The sequence below is a fragment of the Lutra lutra genome, chromosome 10 (assembly GCF_902655055.1).
Source record: "Lutra lutra chromosome 10, mLutLut1.2, whole genome shotgun sequence".
NCBI classification, from domain to species: Eukaryota; Metazoa; Chordata; class Mammalia; order Carnivora; family Mustelidae; genus Lutra; species Lutra lutra.
The window spans coordinates 74,043,674-74,063,542 of record NC_062287.1 but is presented as its reverse complement, the minus strand read 5'-3'; the positions used below and the strand labels follow the sequence as shown (position 1 = coordinate 74,063,542).

The 19,869-nt window shown below is 48.1% G+C and overlaps 1 protein-coding gene and 1 pseudogene across 12 annotated transcripts in view; one reads left to right on the top strand and one right to left on the bottom strand.

Moving 5' to 3' along the window:
• NAV2 (neuron navigator 2) overlaps positions 1 to 19,869 on the bottom strand; it is a 398,868-nt gene that overhangs the window by 227,642 nt on the left and 151,357 nt on the right. For all 12 annotated transcript variants that reach the window (XM_047690357.1, XM_047690360.1, XM_047690361.1 and 9 more), the window contains exons 4-5: positions 13,269 to 13,341; positions 2,024 to 2,282 (exon numbers count right to left, since the gene is read on the bottom strand). In XM_047690357.1, coding sequence (XP_047546313.1) covers positions 2,024 to 2,282; positions 13,269 to 13,341 — 332 coding nt within the window. The remainder of the gene's footprint in view (positions 1 to 2,023; positions 2,283 to 13,268; positions 13,342 to 19,869) is intronic.
• Positions 8,414 to 8,906, top strand: LOC125078188 (40S ribosomal protein S15a-like; annotated as a pseudogene).

The following is a 19,869-nucleotide window of genomic DNA, read 5'->3' as shown; positions in this document are numbered from 1 at the left end:
CAGTTTAGCTAGCACTCTGTGACTGGACCCCAGGCTCATGGCACTAGGCTACTGCAGGGACCACCAGTCATACTATCTTCCATGTAGATGGAGGCTTTGCTTTGCTTGTCATGTTTTCCAATTCCCCTCACCCAGTGAGCTCCAGCCCCACCAGCCTTCTTTCTGGTCCTCCAACCTGCCAAGCTGTCTCTTACACCACAGGGCCTTTGCACCAGCTGCAACCTCTGGCTGATCTATTCTACACCTAAACTTCACATGGCTTGCTCTGTATCATCCCTATCTCTACCCTGGTGTCATATTCCCACAGAGAATCTCCTAGCAGTCCAACCTAAATTATCAACCTAATCCTTCTGAATCCCATCATCTTATTGTAGTAGCACTATCTGATAGTTCTCTTCCCTATTTTCCTGCTTCCTCTAGGAAAATCCAAAGAGTAGGCACATTAGTGGTCTCATTCATCTTTGAACCCCAAGTGCCTAGAACAGTGCCTGGCACACAGAAGGCATTCAAACACTAACTAAACAAATGAATGCATTTTTGGCAGATTCAAGGATCTGAGTAGACCTGTAGTAACAGTTCTAACAACTCAACCCAGATTATTTACCAACTTTTCCCCTTATGGGGCCCTTCTCCTAAAAGTTACCATCCAGGGAATAAGCACCCTGTAGAATACAGTGTGGGCAATGAGATCCTGGTCATTCAATCACCCAGGGCCATCAGGGACCTCTGATCAGAGGATGGCTCGCACTCAGGTGGTTCTTCAGGTCAGGTGCAGGGTCTCGCTGCCTGGCTCTCTGTTCCTCATTACTAGTCCAGGCATTTCTACTTGCCTATAAATTTCCATAATGTAAATTGGATATAATTAGATAATTAGGGGATTTACAACACATCCAACACTGCTGGTTTTAACACCATCACAAGTGGGAAGTAGCACTTCTCAGGGGAAGGAAAAAGAGGTAACCATCTATAAGGCACCTGTTTTGTCTGGAACTGTTCTGTGCTTTGTCCAACTACAACGGGCTGCTGAGGGTACAAACGTGTGTGAGAAACCCTATAGTTATGAACACTGGTGCTTTGGGGGACTGGAAAGCAAAAGTCATTACTCTGCAGCACATGTTAAGTGAAACCAAGCAATCAATTTAATTAGTGACATCTAGATGATTTGCTAACTAAAGGTTTACAGCTTTAAATAATTACTGTGGACTTTTCTCTAGAATTTTACTATAAGTCAAAAACCTTCTAGCTCCAAATCCCCATTCTTCCCCCTCTGCCATTAAAACAAATGTTCTACAAGGTGATCTTCTGCAGAGTTGTTGAGGAATGCAACTTTTCCCAATGTAACCCAGTAGGTGGTAAGCACCCTGGCCCTGTGCTGGCATATCATCCTACACTGAGAGCTCCACTGGCAGGCATCAGCCCCCTGGGAACATGAGCAACACTCACACCCTAATCCTACAAAACAGAGGACCACAGCTGAGGCCGCTAACCACTCTCGCAAGGTTAACAAAACCCAGTCCCCAGCCCTCTCTGGGAAGGTGGCTGCCCCCTTCCTTGCTAAGCATTGCCCATCTTTCTTCTGTGCTCTAGATATCTCTCTTCTGGTGCAGCAGAGGCATCTACAGCAGAACTTCTGCCTCCACTAAGCAGAATGAGTCATGCATAGAACACTGAACACCCAGCTTACAGGCAAACATGCAAAACCAGTCTGAAGTCTATTTTCGGGGCTGTTCATTGCCTAGGAGCATGTGCAACACAGGCCAGAGCTAGGCAAGAGCAGCTCATTAGCTCTGGCTGCTGGCCAGTCCGACCTCTAAAAGTGCACATCTCCACCAGGCACAGGAGGCAGTCCCGCCGCATCCGGTCCAAGGTCAGGCTAATCCCCCCACTACCAGTAGTCTTCAGCACGGAAGGGGCCCAAAGGAGAACATTCCCGGCCTCAGCTGCAATGGGGCCGGGGGTGGGGGGAGGGTGGGGAAGGACGTCCTGGGGACCATGGAGTCACAGGGCGGCAGGGAGCCCCCACCTGGACTGCATCTCGGCTTGCGCTTTTGACTGCTGGTGTGTCGCCGGCTGGAGAGGCTGGCCCGGGGCTTGGGGGGTGGCCGGCCCCTGTTGCTGAGGGGTGCCAGCCTGGCACTGGGAGGGGGCCCCGGCCGCCTGGGCCACGGCGGGCGGTGGCGGCGCAGAGAGATGCTGCTTCTGGGGCTGCTGCTGCTGCTGCTTGTAACGGGAGAGGCTGAAGAAGAGGCCTAGGATGGCCTTGAGGTTGCCATTCCTGATTTCTGCAAGACAAGAAAGAGATGCTTTTAGACACGGAGTCCCAGCTTGGGAGCCCTTTCTCGCTCACGAGTTTCATTTCTCCAGGACAGGGCAGGTTTCCTCAACACTTCCCCGGGGATCACAATCTGGGGAAGTCAGGTCTCGGCCACAAAGAAATTAACTGCTTCTCCCACACCGGGATTAGAGCGGATACACGAGGCAAGTTGCAACTGGATGTCTGGCAGGTGCCAGGAGGAAATTCTCAGCAAGGACACAACCAAAAAAAGTCAGACTCCTGATCAAGACCGTGCTTGTTCTCAGGCAAAGCAACCAATCCGGGACAGAGGTGCTCCCCATGCGCTGAGGGGAGACTCGCTGGTCTCCACTTGGCAGCTCGGCCCAGTCCATGCTCTGTGCCCCCAGCCACTTTCGTGCACGCCAAGGGATTCCCACCTCACTCAGAAATCCTCACTCCGCTCTACCCAACCATCCTTCCCTCAGACACATGGTTCTGTGTCTCCCTTGTCTACTAAATCACTCATTTGGGGTGGGTGTGGGGATTGGCCATAGGAGTTGCTTTCATAAAGAACTCACACAAAATTCTGTATTAAAAAAAGAGAACAGAGTGGGGGTAAGAACATTTTTATTCCAAACACAATTTTTTAGCTGTTAAAATGCATTTGCCTCAAGGCATGCATAAAAAGCTGCTGAGAAGGAATAAAATATTTATTCACAGGCAGAGGCTATGGTTCTAGGGTGTTTCTCCTCGGGAAATCCCTTCTTTTATGTTCTTTTAACACCAGATGCAATGGCCGGGGCCTGAAGTGATTCTGGGGGTAAAGTAATAGGGCCACCCAGCCCGAGGGACAGGAAGAAGGAATCTTGGGGGCTCCCTCTGCTTTGCTTCTATCGGAGGCTGAATTTCCTTCTCTAAACTGGCGAGGGGGTTAGAAGGAGTGGGGTGGAGGAAAGGGCACATCCCCTGTGTGGGGAATGCACATGTCCAGGTTAGCCCCGGGGCTGGGAAGAGACAGGACCCTTGCACGGCAGAGGGAATGAATGGGATCTTTTCAGAAACAAATCCCATTCCCTGCAGGCCTGCCAGTGTCCTGGGCGTGATCCGAGCAGGCCAGGCTGAATGACTGCCCCAAGAAATGAGGATCACAACTGACAACACAATGTGGCTCTCTGCACCTCACTGGCAAGACCGACACAGCTTTCCCATCACACAAGGTGGTCCTACAGATGCAGTCAGAGCCTATCTGTGTAAGCGCACCGTGAACAGTGAAGGCCTTCTCTGGACCTGGTTGCTAATAACCATCCCCCCCCCCCCCCCCGAATCCTGGATGAGATTCCCATACAGGTCTGGGCTTGTGCCTTAGAAACAGTTTTTACTGGGGTCATCTTGGGACTTACCATGCAAACCATGATGCTTCTGAGAGTGAAAGGGGGGAGCTTTTAATTAGGCCAGGGGGTCAGGTGTAAGCTAGGGCTGGCCCGGGCAAAGGAGGATGCTTATAAACCATCTTGTGCAATCTGGGGAGTGGAGAAAGCCCCACAGAGCTGGTGGAGACCCCCAGGTTCTGGAGGTCGTTCATCTGGCATGCAGGTTAGCACCTGTTAAAGAACCTGGGGAACCATTTACTGCCTCAAAATTAAAGTCACAGGAGGGAGAAAGTAGAGCTAATCATGGGGATTGGCAAAATCTATGTAAGATTTATTTTTAGTACCTTTGATCATTACAGGTTATACAGTTTATAAGAACAAGGACTACCACTAATTAGTATGTATCAGGTTAAGCTCTTAATAAGCATGATCTCATTCAATCTCTACAATCTGGGAAGTGAGTGTAAACGTCCCTCTTGTACAGAAAAACAGCATCTCAGAACGGTTTTAGGACCTCTCCAAGGAAATACATTACGGAGCTGGGATTTGGGATTTGAATCTAGGTTTTTCCCTCTCAAAGCCTGGTCTCCCCACACTGTGTAACTTGGCTTTACTTGTCTACCCATCATGTGTGGTAAATTTAAAAGCACAAGCAGATAATGTTTTATTTATTAAGCTAGCTGGTGGGCATATAAGTATTCTTTATCCTTCTGTAAGTATTCTATGATTATGGAATGTTTGGCACATTCCATAATACATTTTTTAGAACCACGTAACAACAACAAAGAAGGGAGGAACTATAAAGATTCAGCACACGCAGGGGCGGACGGGTTGTCTCCTGAGAGAGGCAAGCATGTCCACATCAGCATCTCCTGGCAGGCCAGTCCAAGCCAGGGCAAAAAGAGACAGTTTTGTCGTATTCTCTACCCACTGTGGTTGCTAAGTCCCTTACTGTTCATAACTCAGCATCAGTCCCTAAGCATCACTTTCTCCGTCAAAAAACAGTCTTCCCACACATATACTTCTTCTTGGCAGGGGGGATTTTCATGATAAAGATCACTGATTTTTTGAGCCAGAAAGACCCGGGTTTGAATCTCGAAAGTTCATCATTTATAGACTGAATTTTCAGAAGACTCAACCTCTTGGGGCCTCCGTTTTCTTCTTTAAAACAGGCATATGCCAAACTGCACCTTTCCCACAGGCTTGTTATGGGAATTAAGTGACCACTGAATGAGAAAATGCATGCAAAGCACCCAGGACGCTGCCTGACTCTACTTCCCATTTTGGTTAGGAAAATACGGCCCCTCTACCTACAGCCCCCTCAGAACTCACCACAGGGCTCTGTCCCTAACAGAAGACTATGAAGCTGCCCATCCCCCTGGCTCTTTCCCCCTGAGGCCACAGTCACAGGCATGGAGAAGGAAATTAACCAGGAATGATCTCATATTAGACAAAAGACAATGGGGAACTTCCGATTTGGGTTTTTTTTTGGTTTGAGAAAGAGAGCCCTCACACGCATGTGGCTGGGACAGGGGGAAGGCAGAGGGAGAAAGAGAATCTCAAGCTGACTATCCATGCCCGGCACGGAGCCTGACACAGGGCTTGAACTCACAACCTTAAGGTCACAACTTGAGCCAAAATCAAGAGGTGGGACACCTAACCACCCAGGTGACCCCCGTTTCTCTTTTAAACAGCTTTACCCAGGGGCAATTTGTATCCAGAAAATTAAGTGTGTGATGATTTTCAGTCACTTCAGTGAATTGTCACCTTTGCCTATTCCCATCACCCTAAACAGAGTCCTCCGGCTCATCCGTAGTCAGTCCCCAAACCCATTCCCAGGCAATGTCGAATCTGCTTCCTGTTTCTATAAGCTTTGTCTCTTCTGGACACTTCCTGGAAGGGGAGCCATGTAACATGTAGTCTTTTGCATGTGGCTTCCTCCACGGAACACGTTTTTAGATGACCCACGTTAGAGCATTTGTCATTAGTTTCGTTCTCTGCATTGCTGAGTAACCCCCAGTTGTATGGACAGACCACATCTTCCAGGCCCACTCCCCAGGTGGTGGATGTCTGGACTGCTGCCTTTTCTTCGCAGAGCAAAAAAACTGGAGAGGTGCAGATGCTCTGTTTGGGGTTGGAAGCCATAAAGTTTTTGCCATGGGTGGTCTACAACAGACAGTACCCAAAATAGCTGGAATTGTGTTCTCCCCACATTTCCGAGGGGAGTGTGTCTGCATTCCACGAGACCTGGTAAACGGGCGGCACTGACTGGCAAACGACACAATCCATCCGCCCACAAAAAAATGTTTCCCTCATGACATTTCCCAAGATTTGGAAAAAGAGTATCATTTTATTTCGGATCAGCTGTCCTCATTCTAGAATTCTAGAGAAAGGAAAAACCACAGACCTAGCTAGAATGGACTCTACACTAGCTAGCTGGTGTCTACCTCTGCCTGAGAACCCTGATGGCATTTCTGTTTGTGGCCACACCCACATCTGCTGAATGGGCAGTCATTTTTCCATTCCCAATAAATTCAGTAGCACCTGGACTCTTTTAATTCCCTCCAGTTCTCATTTCTTTGCTCCCACCAGCTGGTATGAATGTGCCCAGATACTGTACAGGGACACCAGGCATGAAGGATAGGAAAAACAGAGTTCTTTTCTTCCAGCATTACTGAAACCTCAGACCTGGTTTACAAAGGCACAAACACTGGGATAATCTAATACAAAGAAATCTGCTTTGTAGGGAAGAATGGACCGGAAGCCAGAGGAAGGCAGGGACAACTCAGACCAGACCATGGAGTCGGAATTCCTATCCAGTTCTCTTAACTCACAGGGCCGTCCGACTTACGTGGCTGACCTGGGACTGTGGGTTCTGTGGCATTGCTCCTCCATCAGCATAACCTACACTCCCCACAGAACTTCCCACCCCATTCCCACAGCCCATCTGTGTCCTGTTCACCAAGCCGGTCAATGGCTACACCCACGGGGCAAGTGGGACGGAGGAAGGGCATGGAAGAGCCTACAGGGCCCCTTCTGGTAAGGAACAGAATCAGGTCCACTCCATGCCACACAGGTGATGTGGGTAGGAGGAAACAGAAACAATCCACCTGTTACTTTTCTCCTGACGGACCAGAAAGACCTGAGCTCTCTGGCTCAGACGAAAAGGGGAACAAGCTCAACATCTAGGTTTCTGGCCAAACCAGGTCTGAACTCATCAGGTCAGCAACCAACTTCACTCCAAAAGCATGCACTCCTTCCTGGAGGTACCCGGCAGGATTTTTCTGCCTCTGTCTCCTCCAGTCCTCAAGGTTGATAAAGAGGGGGTCTTCAGTCCTGTCATACTACCTATGCCTTGTCTTCTGTCTGGACTTCCCATCTTCTTTCCTGTCTGGTGAATGCCTTTGTATCCTATCAAACCCCAGCGAAATCCCACTGCCTCTGTCAATCCCCCTGACTGCCCACAAGCCAAGCTAGTCACTGGCTTTCTTTGTCACTCTGTGTACGTACCAGTAGCCCAGCTCTCTTATTAATGGAAACTGGAGCTAAGTTTGTATGGCTGAGACTGTGCCTGGTATACAGGACGTGCCCAGCAAATGTCTGCTGAACTAAATAGGATATGCCTCACCCGCCAGACCTTCACGTCTCCATTACGGGAGGATGGGCTCAGGGCCAGGTGTTTGCAAAGCTCCCAAGGGTAAAAACTATCTTTGCCCACTGGACAGGTTTACAGATGGTCATGACTGGTGGAGTGTGCATCGGGGAGGGGTTGAAGGGATCTTGAAAATCACCCAGGTTAGGGTGAGGCCCAAGTTCCCATGACACTGGATGGTTCCAACTGTCTGGAACACAGAGGGGGCGGGTGAGAAGGCCTAGTCCAGGGGAAGTGTCCCAAACCAGTAGTGTCTTCATGGGGGTTCCCCTGGGCCCGCAGCCTCTATCCTGGAACAAAGGCGCTCTGTGGTCCTCTATCGGGCAGGTTGGGACAGGGCATGATCTGCGGCAATGTTTCAAGGACAGGTGCATACACCCTCCCGAGATTCTAAATCCTGCTTTAGTCACTGGAAGAGGGCGGAAAAGTACATATGGGGTTTTCCAACCGCCCATGGTTTTCATCAGAGGAGGAGCCTCAGGGCATACAACCGTCTTCAAAAGGAAAACAAAAAGCATTAAAACTACATTATTTCTTTAAACACAATAATGCATTTCTAGTAATTATGCAGGTGGTTAAGACTGTGAGGAGCGACAAGAACACCAGGCCTCTGGAACAGATGAGTAGCTTAGCCACGGCTGACCTTGTGGGCCTCCCTTTTCCCATGTGGGACTTAATCTCTCTGGGCCTTAGTTTCCTCCTCTGTATCATGGGGATAAAAGGAATACTGATCTCAAAAAGTTGGGGGGATTAAATAAGATATAAAACATGTACAGCACTTAGCTCACTGACTGGCACATGGGTTCTCCATAAACGGCTTCTAGTCCTATAATTGAACAGTATGTCAAGTGAGAGGTTTCTTGTAATCCTGAAATTGAATAAAATGAATAAAGCTCATTTGAGGATAAAAAGTCTCCAAGTGTCCTTCCTCTAGAAGTTCAAGGAGTTGACAAAAGTGTGGGCCAGTCACCTTCCTCTAAGACCGCACTAGTCCAGAATCTGTCTCACCAACAAACACCATCATTATCCCCCAACCTCAAAAGCCAAGGTAAGATCTAGAGGATTCTTTCTGCCATCTTCCTGGGCCACTATAATGGGATTGCCCATGAATTACACATGAACATCCTGGCAGATGCCCTCAACAGCATTAACAATGCTGAAAAGAGAGGCAAACGCCAGGTCGTGCTCCGACAGTGGGCTCTCTCCAAGGCCATGCTCCAAAAAACGGTTCTCCGGTTTCTCGCTGTGATGATGAAGCATGCTTACATTAGCGAATTTGAAATCACTGATGGTCACAGACCTGGGAACATTGTTGTGAACCTCCGGGCAGGTTAAACAAGGGTGGAGTGATGAGCACTAGATCTGATGTAAAACTCAAAGATTTAGAAAAACAGCAGAATAATCTGCTCCCATCTGCCAGTCTGGTTTCATCGTATGGACGACCTCGCTGCCGTCATGGACCATGAAGCAGCAAGGCGAAAACACACAGGAGGAAAAATCCTGGGATTCCTTTTCTAGGGAGGTAATACATACAAGCAAATAAAATGCCTCAATGGACAAAAAAAGCACACCCCCCCCCCCCACAAATCTAGATCTTTCTAGATGAGAAAGTGTTGCAGAGTGGGGGAAAATGGCAATGTCTGATGATCACAGATACTGGATATTTCCTCCCCTCGCCCAGGAAAAGAAGGTGAGGTCCTTGCACTCCGTGAAGACAAAGGAGTAGAGGGGCCAAGAGAATCACTCCAAGTCAGGTACTGGCATTCCTGGCCCTGACTGGACATCCACTCAGCACGGACTTGGCAGATCTGCCTCTTTGGCCACCTAAGTCGGGGAGGAAAGAGTTGGAGAGAAACTACATGGTGGGGGCTTCCAGGTGACAGAAGGACTGTTCTACCTACTCTAAGTGGAAAATGGAGCCCACACATTCCTGCCAGTTTTGTAGTGCGTAATACAGGGGTGAGGAGACTGAGCTCTACAGTCTCACTAGGACCACTTTATTTGGGGACCATAAGGAGCCTGAATTGGGGGGGGGACCAGATATAAATGCTACCCACTGAGGGTGAGCCAGAATTGCTAGACAATCTCACAAAAGACTACTAATGTGCCGGGAACAGCATGAGAGCAAGTCCGTGGTCAGTGGGGCATGCATAGACTCTGGCCTGGGGACAGGAGCAATTATGGCTCTGTAAGAAGAGGGCAGTGACTTCACCCAGCAGAATTTTGCCTGCTTTATCTGCCCCAGTTCTACAGGCTCGGACAAAGGAAAGAGGCGAGGGGGAGAAGTTATTAGGCCCCCCATCCCTCTTTAATCTTCTTCTTTTTCTTCTGTTTTTTTTTTTAATTAATTTTTTTTGAGAGAGAGAGAACAAGTGAGTGAGCGCATGTGTGTGTGTGAGAGAGAGAGAGAGAGAGAGAGAGAGAAAGAGAGAGCGCGAGCTGGGGGGTGGAGGGGAGAGGCAGAGAAATGTGGGGCTCAATCTCATAACCTTGAGATCATTACCTGAGCTGAAATAAAGAGTTGGATACTTAACTGACTGAGCCACCCATGTCTCCCTCCCCCTCTCCAATCTTCCAAAGCCACTTCTCTGGGTTATGTGGGTGAAAAAGAGCAGTGAGTAGAATGTGAAACTGCAGTTTAAAAGCAAACAAGACCAAAAATAAAAGGCAACCTATGGAATAGGAAGAGGTATTTGCAAATGTCTTATCAGATAAAGGGCTAGTATCCAAAATCTATAAAGAACTGATCAAACTCAATACCCAAAAAATAAAAAATCCAATCAAGAAATGGGCAGAAGACATGAACAGACATTTCTCCAAAGAAGACATCCAAATGGCCAACAGATACATGAAAAAATGCTCCACATTGCTCAGCATCAGGGAAATACAAATCAAAACCACAGTGAGATACCACCTCACACCAGTCAGAATGGCTAAAATTAACAACTTGGGAAATCACAGATGTTGATGAGAAATGCAGAGAACGGGGAACCCTTCTACACTGTTGGTGGGAATGCAAGCTGGTGCAGCCACTCTGGAAAACAGCGTGGATGTTCCTCAAAAAGTTGAAAATAGAGCTACCCTATGACCCAGCAATCACACTACTGGGTATTTACCCTAAAGATACAAACGTAGTGATCCGAAGGGGCACGTGCACCCAAATGTTTAGAGCAGCAATGTCCATGATAGCCAAACTATGGAAAGAACCTAGATGTCCATCAACAGATGAATTGATAAAGAAGAGGTGGTATATATATGCAATGGAATATTACTTGGCCATCAACAAGAATGAAATCTAGCCATTTGCAGCAAAATTAATGGAACTAGAAGACATCGTGTTAAGTGAAGTAAGTCAGTCAGAGAAAGACAAATACCATATGATTTCACTTATGTGTGGAATTTAAGAAACAAAACAAATGAACATAGGGGTAGGGAAGGAAAAATAAGATAACAGAGAAGAGACAAACCATAAGAGACTGGTAACTCTAGGAAACAAACTGAGGGTTGCTGGAGGGGAGGTGCATAGGGGGATGGGGTCACTGGGTGGTGGGCATTAAGGAGGGCACATGATGTAATGAGCACTGGATACTGCATGCAACTAATGAATCATTAAATTCTATCCTTGAAACTAATAATACACTATATGTTAATTAAACTGAATTTAAATTAAAAATTTTAAAAAACCAAAACAATACCATCATAAGCATTAAGATAAAACTGTTCTAATAATGGACCATGACTGACAAGTTCTGTATTCTGGCCAAGATGTCAGAAAATGAGTCTCGACTCAGCAGGAAAGATGAGGGGTTCCACATCACACAGTTGGGGGGCCGTTACTGAAACACCATGAAGCCTCTTCCTGGCTGTGCCCCAATGACAGACACCGCAACACACTGGGTCGGTGGGCTCTTCTGTGCTCAGAGACCCCCACGGGCCACATCCTAACATGGGCAAGGCTGGAGCTGAGGGTCTGCCTGATAGGCCTCATCTTCTGAGACCGTGTTCTGGCCAAGAAAGTTCTAGATCTTTTCTGGTTTCCTTCACCTGTACGTGACATGCCTCGACTTTATCCCTCTGCTGTCCCAAAAGACACCAGGAACACGAGTTCTGAAATCACAGAGACCTGGGGTCAGCACTGGCTCTGCTGCTCACTAGCTATGGGCTTGGAGGATGTCACTCAGCATCTCGTTAAGTCATTTTGTCATCTGTACATTCCAGCTATTATGAGTCCCCACTTCAGCTGGAGGCGCTGGAGCTGCTTCATAGACAAGCCTGAGAAGTGCGGGTGGTACTTATTTATTCAACAAGTACTTACTGAATAATCTGTGCCTTAAGGTCTCAAGAGGACGGGGTAGGTTCAGGGGGACAAACGAGGCAGAGCGCAGGACAACATGCAGATAGATGCCAGAGGGGCCAGGTGTCACCTCCAGGCCACATGGATGAAGGTGACTTACATGGAGTCCACATCCCCTAGAGCCCTTTCTGTTGAGCGGACTCTGGGCAAGTCCCTGCTGATACTCTGCTGGGGAGGGGGGAGGGGGGGGCACAGGCCTGGGGTCCAACCCCTTCCAGAAAGCACGAGGAGCCTGTGCGTGCCACCCACCCACCAACACAACAATGCTCTACCAGAAGGAAATGATGTTCCTTGGAACGAGAATTTGCATCTCCCCACCTATCCATGGAAACTCCACACCAAGCCCCACCACACCCCAGCAAGCTGCGTTCCATGGGTATGGAGCCCAGGTCTCATCCCCACAGAGGAGGGCCCATCCCCCAGGGCAAAGGAATCCCCCAAGGATCCCCCCTCTCGGAGCCAGGGTTAGGGCTGACCAGCCGACAGCTGCCATGGAGACCTCTGCAAGCAGTGTGTCCACTCCGGACCTGGGGCAGGCCCAGCATCGGAGAGGTCACATTCAGACAAAGCACGACACACCCACGAGGCATCAGGAGTAGCCGCCAGCCCCCAGTACCGTTCACACAGCCAGGAAAATCAAGCTCTCACCGCGTAGCAGGGCAGAGGCAAGGAACAGGCCCCAAGTAGGCCACAACTTGCAAACTTACCTGTTCCACTGGGCTCCTTCCTTCCTCACTGCCTCCCCTCCTCCCCACCCTGACCACCAGAATCGATGCTAATAGGCATCTTTTCAAGAAGCAGCCTTGCTAGGGAAAGGTGGGGTCACATGAGGCCCAAACTGCTTTACCTGTTCTGGGAAAACTGGAGGCAGGTGCAGCCTAATGAGGCTGGGAGGCTGCTGAGGCCTGTGGCCGCGTCTGGGCTGCCAGCTGCCTGGATTCACAAACCCGAGAGCGCGCGGAAGATTCCAGGGCGAGACGTTGCCTGAGGCGGCTGAGAACTCGGACCAGCCATCTCCAGACCAATACTTAATTGAATAGCAAACCACCAGCACACGCTAATGTGCTAATTAGCCACCCAATTGGAGTTAATTAAAAACTAATCAGAATGTCAAAACGCAGCCTCTCATTAATACATCACGTGTTTTCTTTTCTTTCTTTTTTTTTTTTGAACTAAGAAAAGCAAGAGATAAGGACTCTGCATTTTTCCCTGGGAACTATGCAATTTAAATATAAGCTGTGGCTAAGTGTTCTCTCTCCCACAGATAAGGCCCGGCTTGATAATTAACTGAATTGCTAGCCGGGTGAATCAAATCGGCGTTGTTGGATTAAGCCCTCCTCCAGAGAAGCGGCTGCATCTCCAGGAACCCCTCCTCTGTGTCTAGCAGACATCAGCCGGCCTGGTGGGCTCTCCATTCCTGGAGCGATTCTTTAGGTGTCAAAAAGTTGGCATAGTTGAGTCTAGACAGGCCTTGAGCTGCCTCAAAACCAGGAGGAAAACAAAGCCAGAAGCGCACACCAGCAGCCCTGGGCTTAACTGTATTAAAGTCATCAGTAAGTAACAGGTGGGCATTTCTAACAATGAAAAGGCAGCTTCCTGACAAGTGCTCTGACTCACCTTCTGCAGACAGCCCCTGGATGTTTATTCCCTTCGCTGCCAGGAAATTCAAGCAGGCATCTATGTTTTCAATCTAGAAAAAAAAATGACATACGCTCAATCCAGGTTCAGCCTTCTCAGAGCCATCTTTTATCAGGAACAAAGGGCGATGTCGAAGAGAGAATTCACTGTGCATTTACTAAGGTTCGCAACGAGGAAAATGACGCGCCGGCGGCAGAGGGATGGATGGGTGAATGGATGGATGGGTGCAGGTCAGGACTCCCTGTCTGTACTTGCACAAGAAAAAGTTACCTAATATCCCAACCACACAGTTCCAGAAGTCAAGGCCCTGGCTTGCTCATGGCTACCAAAAATAACCAGAGTGGAATGAGAGCGCCTATGTGCACCACTGTCACTAGAGCTATCCTGAAAATTTGAGCAGCTGCCAGAAAAATGGAGGTGGGGATGAAGGAGACGGTAGACCCACCCCGTCCACCAGCAGCTGGGAGAAATTTCCAGCACCAAGGAGGTACGCCGTCAAATGTGAAAACAGTGAATGGGAGTTTCAGCGGGCTCTGGGCCGCGTTTACTCAAAAAATTCTCAGGCTGGCGGGCACTGCAGATGACGAGGGAGGGCTGTGACCTCCGTGAACCCCTCTGTCCTTTGTGTGTTCTGTGACAAGAAGGAACACACCTGCCAGAGTCTGGGAGGCCTCCCAGGCTTGCCAGGGCTGATGCCACGGCCAAGGGCAAGCAAACGTCCAGCCCTCGGGAAAGAACAATTAGGTCATTCCCAAAGGTCTGATTTGACTTCATTTGTCAAGGCTAATGATTTTTTGGTCTACAGGAAAATGTTCAGGCTCGATTAATGTCAATGGTGACCGTAAATAAAAGAAACTGCTTTTGACTTGACACAAGGATCTTTGAATTTCACACAGTTTGCATTTCACAGTGGAGAACTCCCCTGCCCCTGACCAGACTTCCTACGTTCTGTCAGCATTCTTATACATTCAAAAGGGTGTTTAACCCATGGGGTTTATCTTGAATAAATGACTGTCTATCACAGAGTCCATGTGACCATTCTCCTTTCCCCTTCCCAAGCGGTCTTCTGAAGGCGACTTCATAGCCACAGAATGCAGAGTCTACAGTGCAAGAAGAGGTCTAATTTGTGTAAAGTCTGGCTCCAAGAGAGTCTTCCTGAAATATATGTCCTCCTTTCCTGTGTCTGGCATTTTCCTTCTCTGCTCCCAGTCTTCAGACCTTCCAAACACAAAATTGAGCTACGGGGGCACCCGGGTTCCCATCTCTCTCCCAGCCTCCAGCTCACCCTCAAAGATCCTCATCTGGGAGACTTTTTTTTAATCATCTTTGGAAAAAGGGTCAAAATGCAATTTCCTGCAAATAAATGCTGATGTTATGGGTTATGCCTGCCACCACTGCAGAAAATCATTTCATATAAAGGGGAGGGAAAGCAAGATTGCTTTTAACTCTTCCTTCCTTCCAAGCCAGAAGGACTGATGATGACAAGCAGGTGCCACTATCCTAGAGGGCAAGGGGAGGGGAAAGAAGGAAGAATGGCGGGAGAACCCCTGTGGAAGGTGTTTTGAAGCAATCCGCTTACATTTTAAGTAATCAAAATTAGATCTCTAAATGTTATTACCCCCTGTTACATTTTGAGAAAAATAATTATCAGTCCTTATTTCCACAACAGCCCACAATGGTAATGTACCAAAATCACACAAAAGGATCTGTTGCCCCGACAGAAGGACTAATATTTAAATCATGATAAAATTATAAAATTCTTCAATCCCTTTTTCCTTTGAATAATCCTATCCTGCTTCTTCAGTGTATCTTGCACATGGCTGATAAGTGAGGTTTGGGCAAGTATTGTCCCCGTGAGAATTGAGATAAAGAAAAAGCTGACTGCCTGGGAATCTATTAATGTAAAATCAAAAATAGTACACTTGGTATCTATCCTGGCAAGCGTCACGGAGGTGTGCTGATGTGGGTAGGTTACATTTTTTCAACAACAGTGTGGCAGAGTAGCATTGATTTAAAAACAAAAAAAGACCCCCACCGATGTATTCAAGAAAATCACTGCCCTACTACAACATTCTAATTCTATAGACATTTTCTTCCAAGGAACATAAGGCACATTTACGTGGCACATTTATGGAGCATTCAATGCATATCGTATTTTAAAGTACATGGTAATTTCTTCCTGCCAGGCTAGCCCTTGGTTCATTTCAATTTGGCCATCTACTGGGCTTTCTTTTAATGTTAAATTCTACTAAAGGAATGAATAATTATAAATAGGTTACCTGGACTATTTTTTTTCCTCCTGTTACTTTTTAAAATCCCTATTATTCTTTCAAAGAGTTTCAAGATCATTTCTCCACAGGGCAGGGAGAGTGCCGGGAGAAGGGGTAACAATGTTGCCACCCCCAAGGGACATCTGGCAACATTCTGTGTTCTCACAGTGTGGGGGGTGCCACTAGCATCTAGTGGGTAGAGGCCAAAGATACTGCTGAACATCCTACAACACACATAAGGATGAAAAATCCTACCCAAAGGGTCAATAGTACGAAGCCTGAGAAACCTGTGATTCTTTTCATCAATCAATATAATTGTAAATGTCTGCTCTGTTCCAGACACTGTGCTGGGTTCTCCTGACCATGTTAGGGCAGAGTCCTCGTCCTGTCCAGGAGCCCTCGTCCTGTCCAGGAGCCCACACTTACATAGCCCTTCTCTCTAGGGTCCACAGAGCCATCCGACACACACCCCAATTCCCAGCCATGTCAGGGAGAATCAGAGCATATAAGCAAAGGAAGCATCAGGATCTTCCTTGGTTAGGTAGAGGGAGAAGGTCTAGGGGCACCAAGAATGCTTTCTCCTAAAGAGGAGATAAAGCAGGGGACAGTGTCTGGATGGTTGCATCGCACTCCTGGAATATGTTAAAACTAAAAATAAGAACTTGGGTCATCATTTAAAAGACGATTCATAAGCCCATCAAGTGCCTTGAATTTTTTCCCTCTACTATGATGATTTCTCTGCTCAAAGAAGGAGTTCAAAAAACATTCCTAAGTCTCAAATCCACTCTTTAATAACGTTCCATTAAGGTTAAAAATCACTCCTGACAAGGCTGCTGAGACCCACGCTCTTTTCATCTGCACCCCAGGAAGAGAGCGGGGCTGGGAAGCAGAATAGGGTCAGATGTGGATTCCAACCTCCTAGCTTCACTTGGAAGGAGATCAGAAGGGGAGAATGTTTCTTTGATCCAGCCTCTCTTGTGACTGAAATTCACCTTAAGGTTTTCTTCCAGGTACCATACAGTAAACAAGCAATCTATCCTCGTGCACCGTTGAAACTGCACACCACCACCACACCCAGTGAGCGCCTGGCCAGGGGCCCTCAGCAAGCACAAGGGTGTCCCCATGCCTAGCGCTGATGAGCCCTGGGGTGCATGTGCTCCCCAGACACACAGGGTGAGAGGCGGATCTGATTAGAGTTGGGAATGCAGAGTGATGGGAAAGGCTCTTAAGCAGCAAAGTATGTAAATACGACCAAAGTGGTTCATTAACACATAGCAGCCAATATAAACTACTTTCCAAAATTAGCTGACAAAAATCTGTGCAAAGCCTGACATTCCAGTGTTGGGGGTGGGGGATGGTGGGAGCTACACTTTGCACCGGGGGAGAAGGCTTCTGTGGTCATCGCTGCCATAGAAATGGGTCCAAGAGCTCTGGAAAGAAGCTTCTGGAGTTTTAGGTGGGGTGGAGGTGGAAAGCCCAGAAGTGGGACCACAACGTGGCTTGGAAACCCTGGGAGCAGAATGGGGTTTGGCTGCAGGCACAGGTAGAGTAAGGGGACAAACCAAGACCAAGATGGACATGCACAGTCTTCCCTTTGCTTGGGGCCATGGGTGGCCTTCACCGTGTGCCGTCTGTGACTATGATGATCCAGGAGAGAGAGGCTACAGTGAGGGCTCCCTCCCAGTCTCAGTCGGGATCTCCATCCCCAAGCTGGATAGTTTCTCAACAATCTCTGTACTTGAGACTTGCAGGGCAACTTCCACGGACTGTGTGCATTGCCGTCTTTGCTTCCCACGTCCAAGAGCCCATCTCCACCCAGGACAGCCAGAGAGCAAGGAAAATCAAAACAAATGCCAAACAACTGGAAAGAGAAGGGGGAGGGATGGGAGGCAAATGGAAAACTTCACATTTTGACCATGGTTAAGGCTGTCCTGGGTCTCATGATAAAGTGAAATATGCAAACCTCGGAAGAACGGCTGTGTATCTCCTCCGTAGCTTAGAGACTGATCAAATACCATCTGTTGTAGCAGTTGTCATGGCAGCATTTTTCTCTGAATACCAGTGTAGCTGAGTGCAAAGCGCATGAAGATCATAAATGCAAACGAAGACCATCCCTCTGGGCACTACCCGGCCCAAGGGGGAAGATGGGGCTCCGGGCGTGCGAGCAAATGGGGCATGAGTTATCATGAGTTAAGAGTTTCTCACTGGGGCCCTTGGAGATCTCTGTCCTGGGAGGAGCGGCAAACAGCTGCTGTATGAAAGTCAGGCATGCTTACAGCCATTTTTCAAAGTCATGAAATACCCAGCGCCTTGGGAATGGTAGACCCGGACCCCAGACAAGGCGGAGTAAGAACTTGCAAGTCCTGGATGGTCTAAAAGCACAACAGTGTAGCTTCCTCAGGAGCCTCATGCATCGGCTCAAACAACTTCCTTCCTGAAGTGTGACCCTGATGCTGCTACTTGTCAAGAAAAATAATTATTCCTCCATTCATTTATCCATTCCTTGACCCCCTACCTACTGAACACCTACTGGGTATACAGTGGTGAATAATTCCTGACCTCACAGAAGGGGGGACTGGACATTATTAATAATAATGCACAAGTAAGAGACAACATCTCTCATGTACTAGAAGACCTCATCTACCCAGGGGACTGGGGAGGAGGGTTGGATTTTTAAAAAAAATTTTAAAGAAAATTTTATTTTTTAAAAGATTTTATTTATTTATTTGCCAGAGAGAGAGAGAAAGAGACAAAAGACAGACAACAGGCACAAGCAGGCTCCCCACTGGGCAGGGAGCCCTAAGCAGGACTCAATCCCAGGACCCTGAGATCCTGCCTGAGCTGAAGGCAGATGCTTAACCGACTGAACCACCCAGGCGCCCCGAATAAAAACTTCTTAAGGAAGAGATAGCATGGAGGTTCAAAGAGACAGGGCTTTTTGTCCATCTGCTCACTGACATGGCCCCAGGCACCTAGAACAGTGAGGAGCACACTGCAGATGCTCAAGATTTACCGACTGAAGGGGAATATGAGCTGAGACCCAAGAGTTAACTGGGACCCAAGAGCGGGGAGACAGACCATTCCAAACCCAGTAAACCTACGGCTTTGAAGGTTCCATGCAGGATGTACAGCATACCACGTTCTGATAACCAAAACAGAATCAAAATGGCTGGAGGCCAACAGGCAGAGGAAAAGAGCTAGGAGATAGGACACTGAGCAAGAGAAGAGGGCTGGCCACACAGGGCCACCTTCAATAACTCACAGGAGAGAGAAGGCAGGGCTCCTTCCAGTTCTTAGGGAAGCCTTGGAGTGTACTCTCTCCCCACCATTACCAAGGCAACAGCAGCCAGGAAAAGCCCTTCCAGTCTGAAAGCTTGAAGCTGGGCTATTTTGTGTCTGGGATGGCTCAAGCAGTGTCCTTGAAGTGGGGGCTCCAGTGACATCTGCGCTGGGCATGGAGATAGGGAGGGATGGGAATGGGAGGTCAGCATCTGTGGTCACATGTATTAGGAAGATCTGCTTCTTAACCAACAGGCCACCATGCCTTTCTGACACTCCTTCCTCTGCCCCTTTCCAAGAATAAAAATAGAAAAGAGAAAGTAAAATAAATAAATAAAAAAGGAAAGAAAGAAAGTGTAATCATGAAACCAAACCAAAAGCCAGAAAGCAAAATGAACTATGGGGAAGTGCTTCTCCTACATGCCTGCCTCACCTGTGTTGTCTCTTCCCTCTGCACTCCATGTCATGACCTGATGCAGGATTTGTCCAACTGAACTGTTACTCGGACACCTCTCTCAGTGTTGGGGCCCAGCACCAGCCCGTGATCATATGCCTCATGGGCCACAGTGTGGTCCTGGAGACACAGTCCCATGGGACCGAGCTGGTGGAGCCTGGCCATTATGATTTTCATCTTAGGAGACCCCAGAAATGAGGGAACTATTAGGTGGCATTTCAAATTCTCTTAGGTGGAGAGATGTTCAAGGGCATCTCCCCTTGTGAGCCCCCAAAGTTGCTGCTTGCTTGGCTGATGCATGGAGCCATCCTAGACCAATAGCACGAGGGGCTCCACCCTTTCTGTCCCACTTTTGGCCATTCAGCACATCAGCTCTAGCTTTCTTGGCAGCTTTGAAACAGAAAGCTGAAGAATGTGGGACTTGGGCTATATGGCACTTGCTGCTTTAATGCCTCGCCCAGCTCTTTCCTTTAATTGGCAATGTTACCCATCTTACTGTATATAACATAACTTCAGCTTTCCAAGATGTTATCAAGAGCTCCTTTATAAAAAAAAGAAAAAGAAAGAAAAGGGAGGA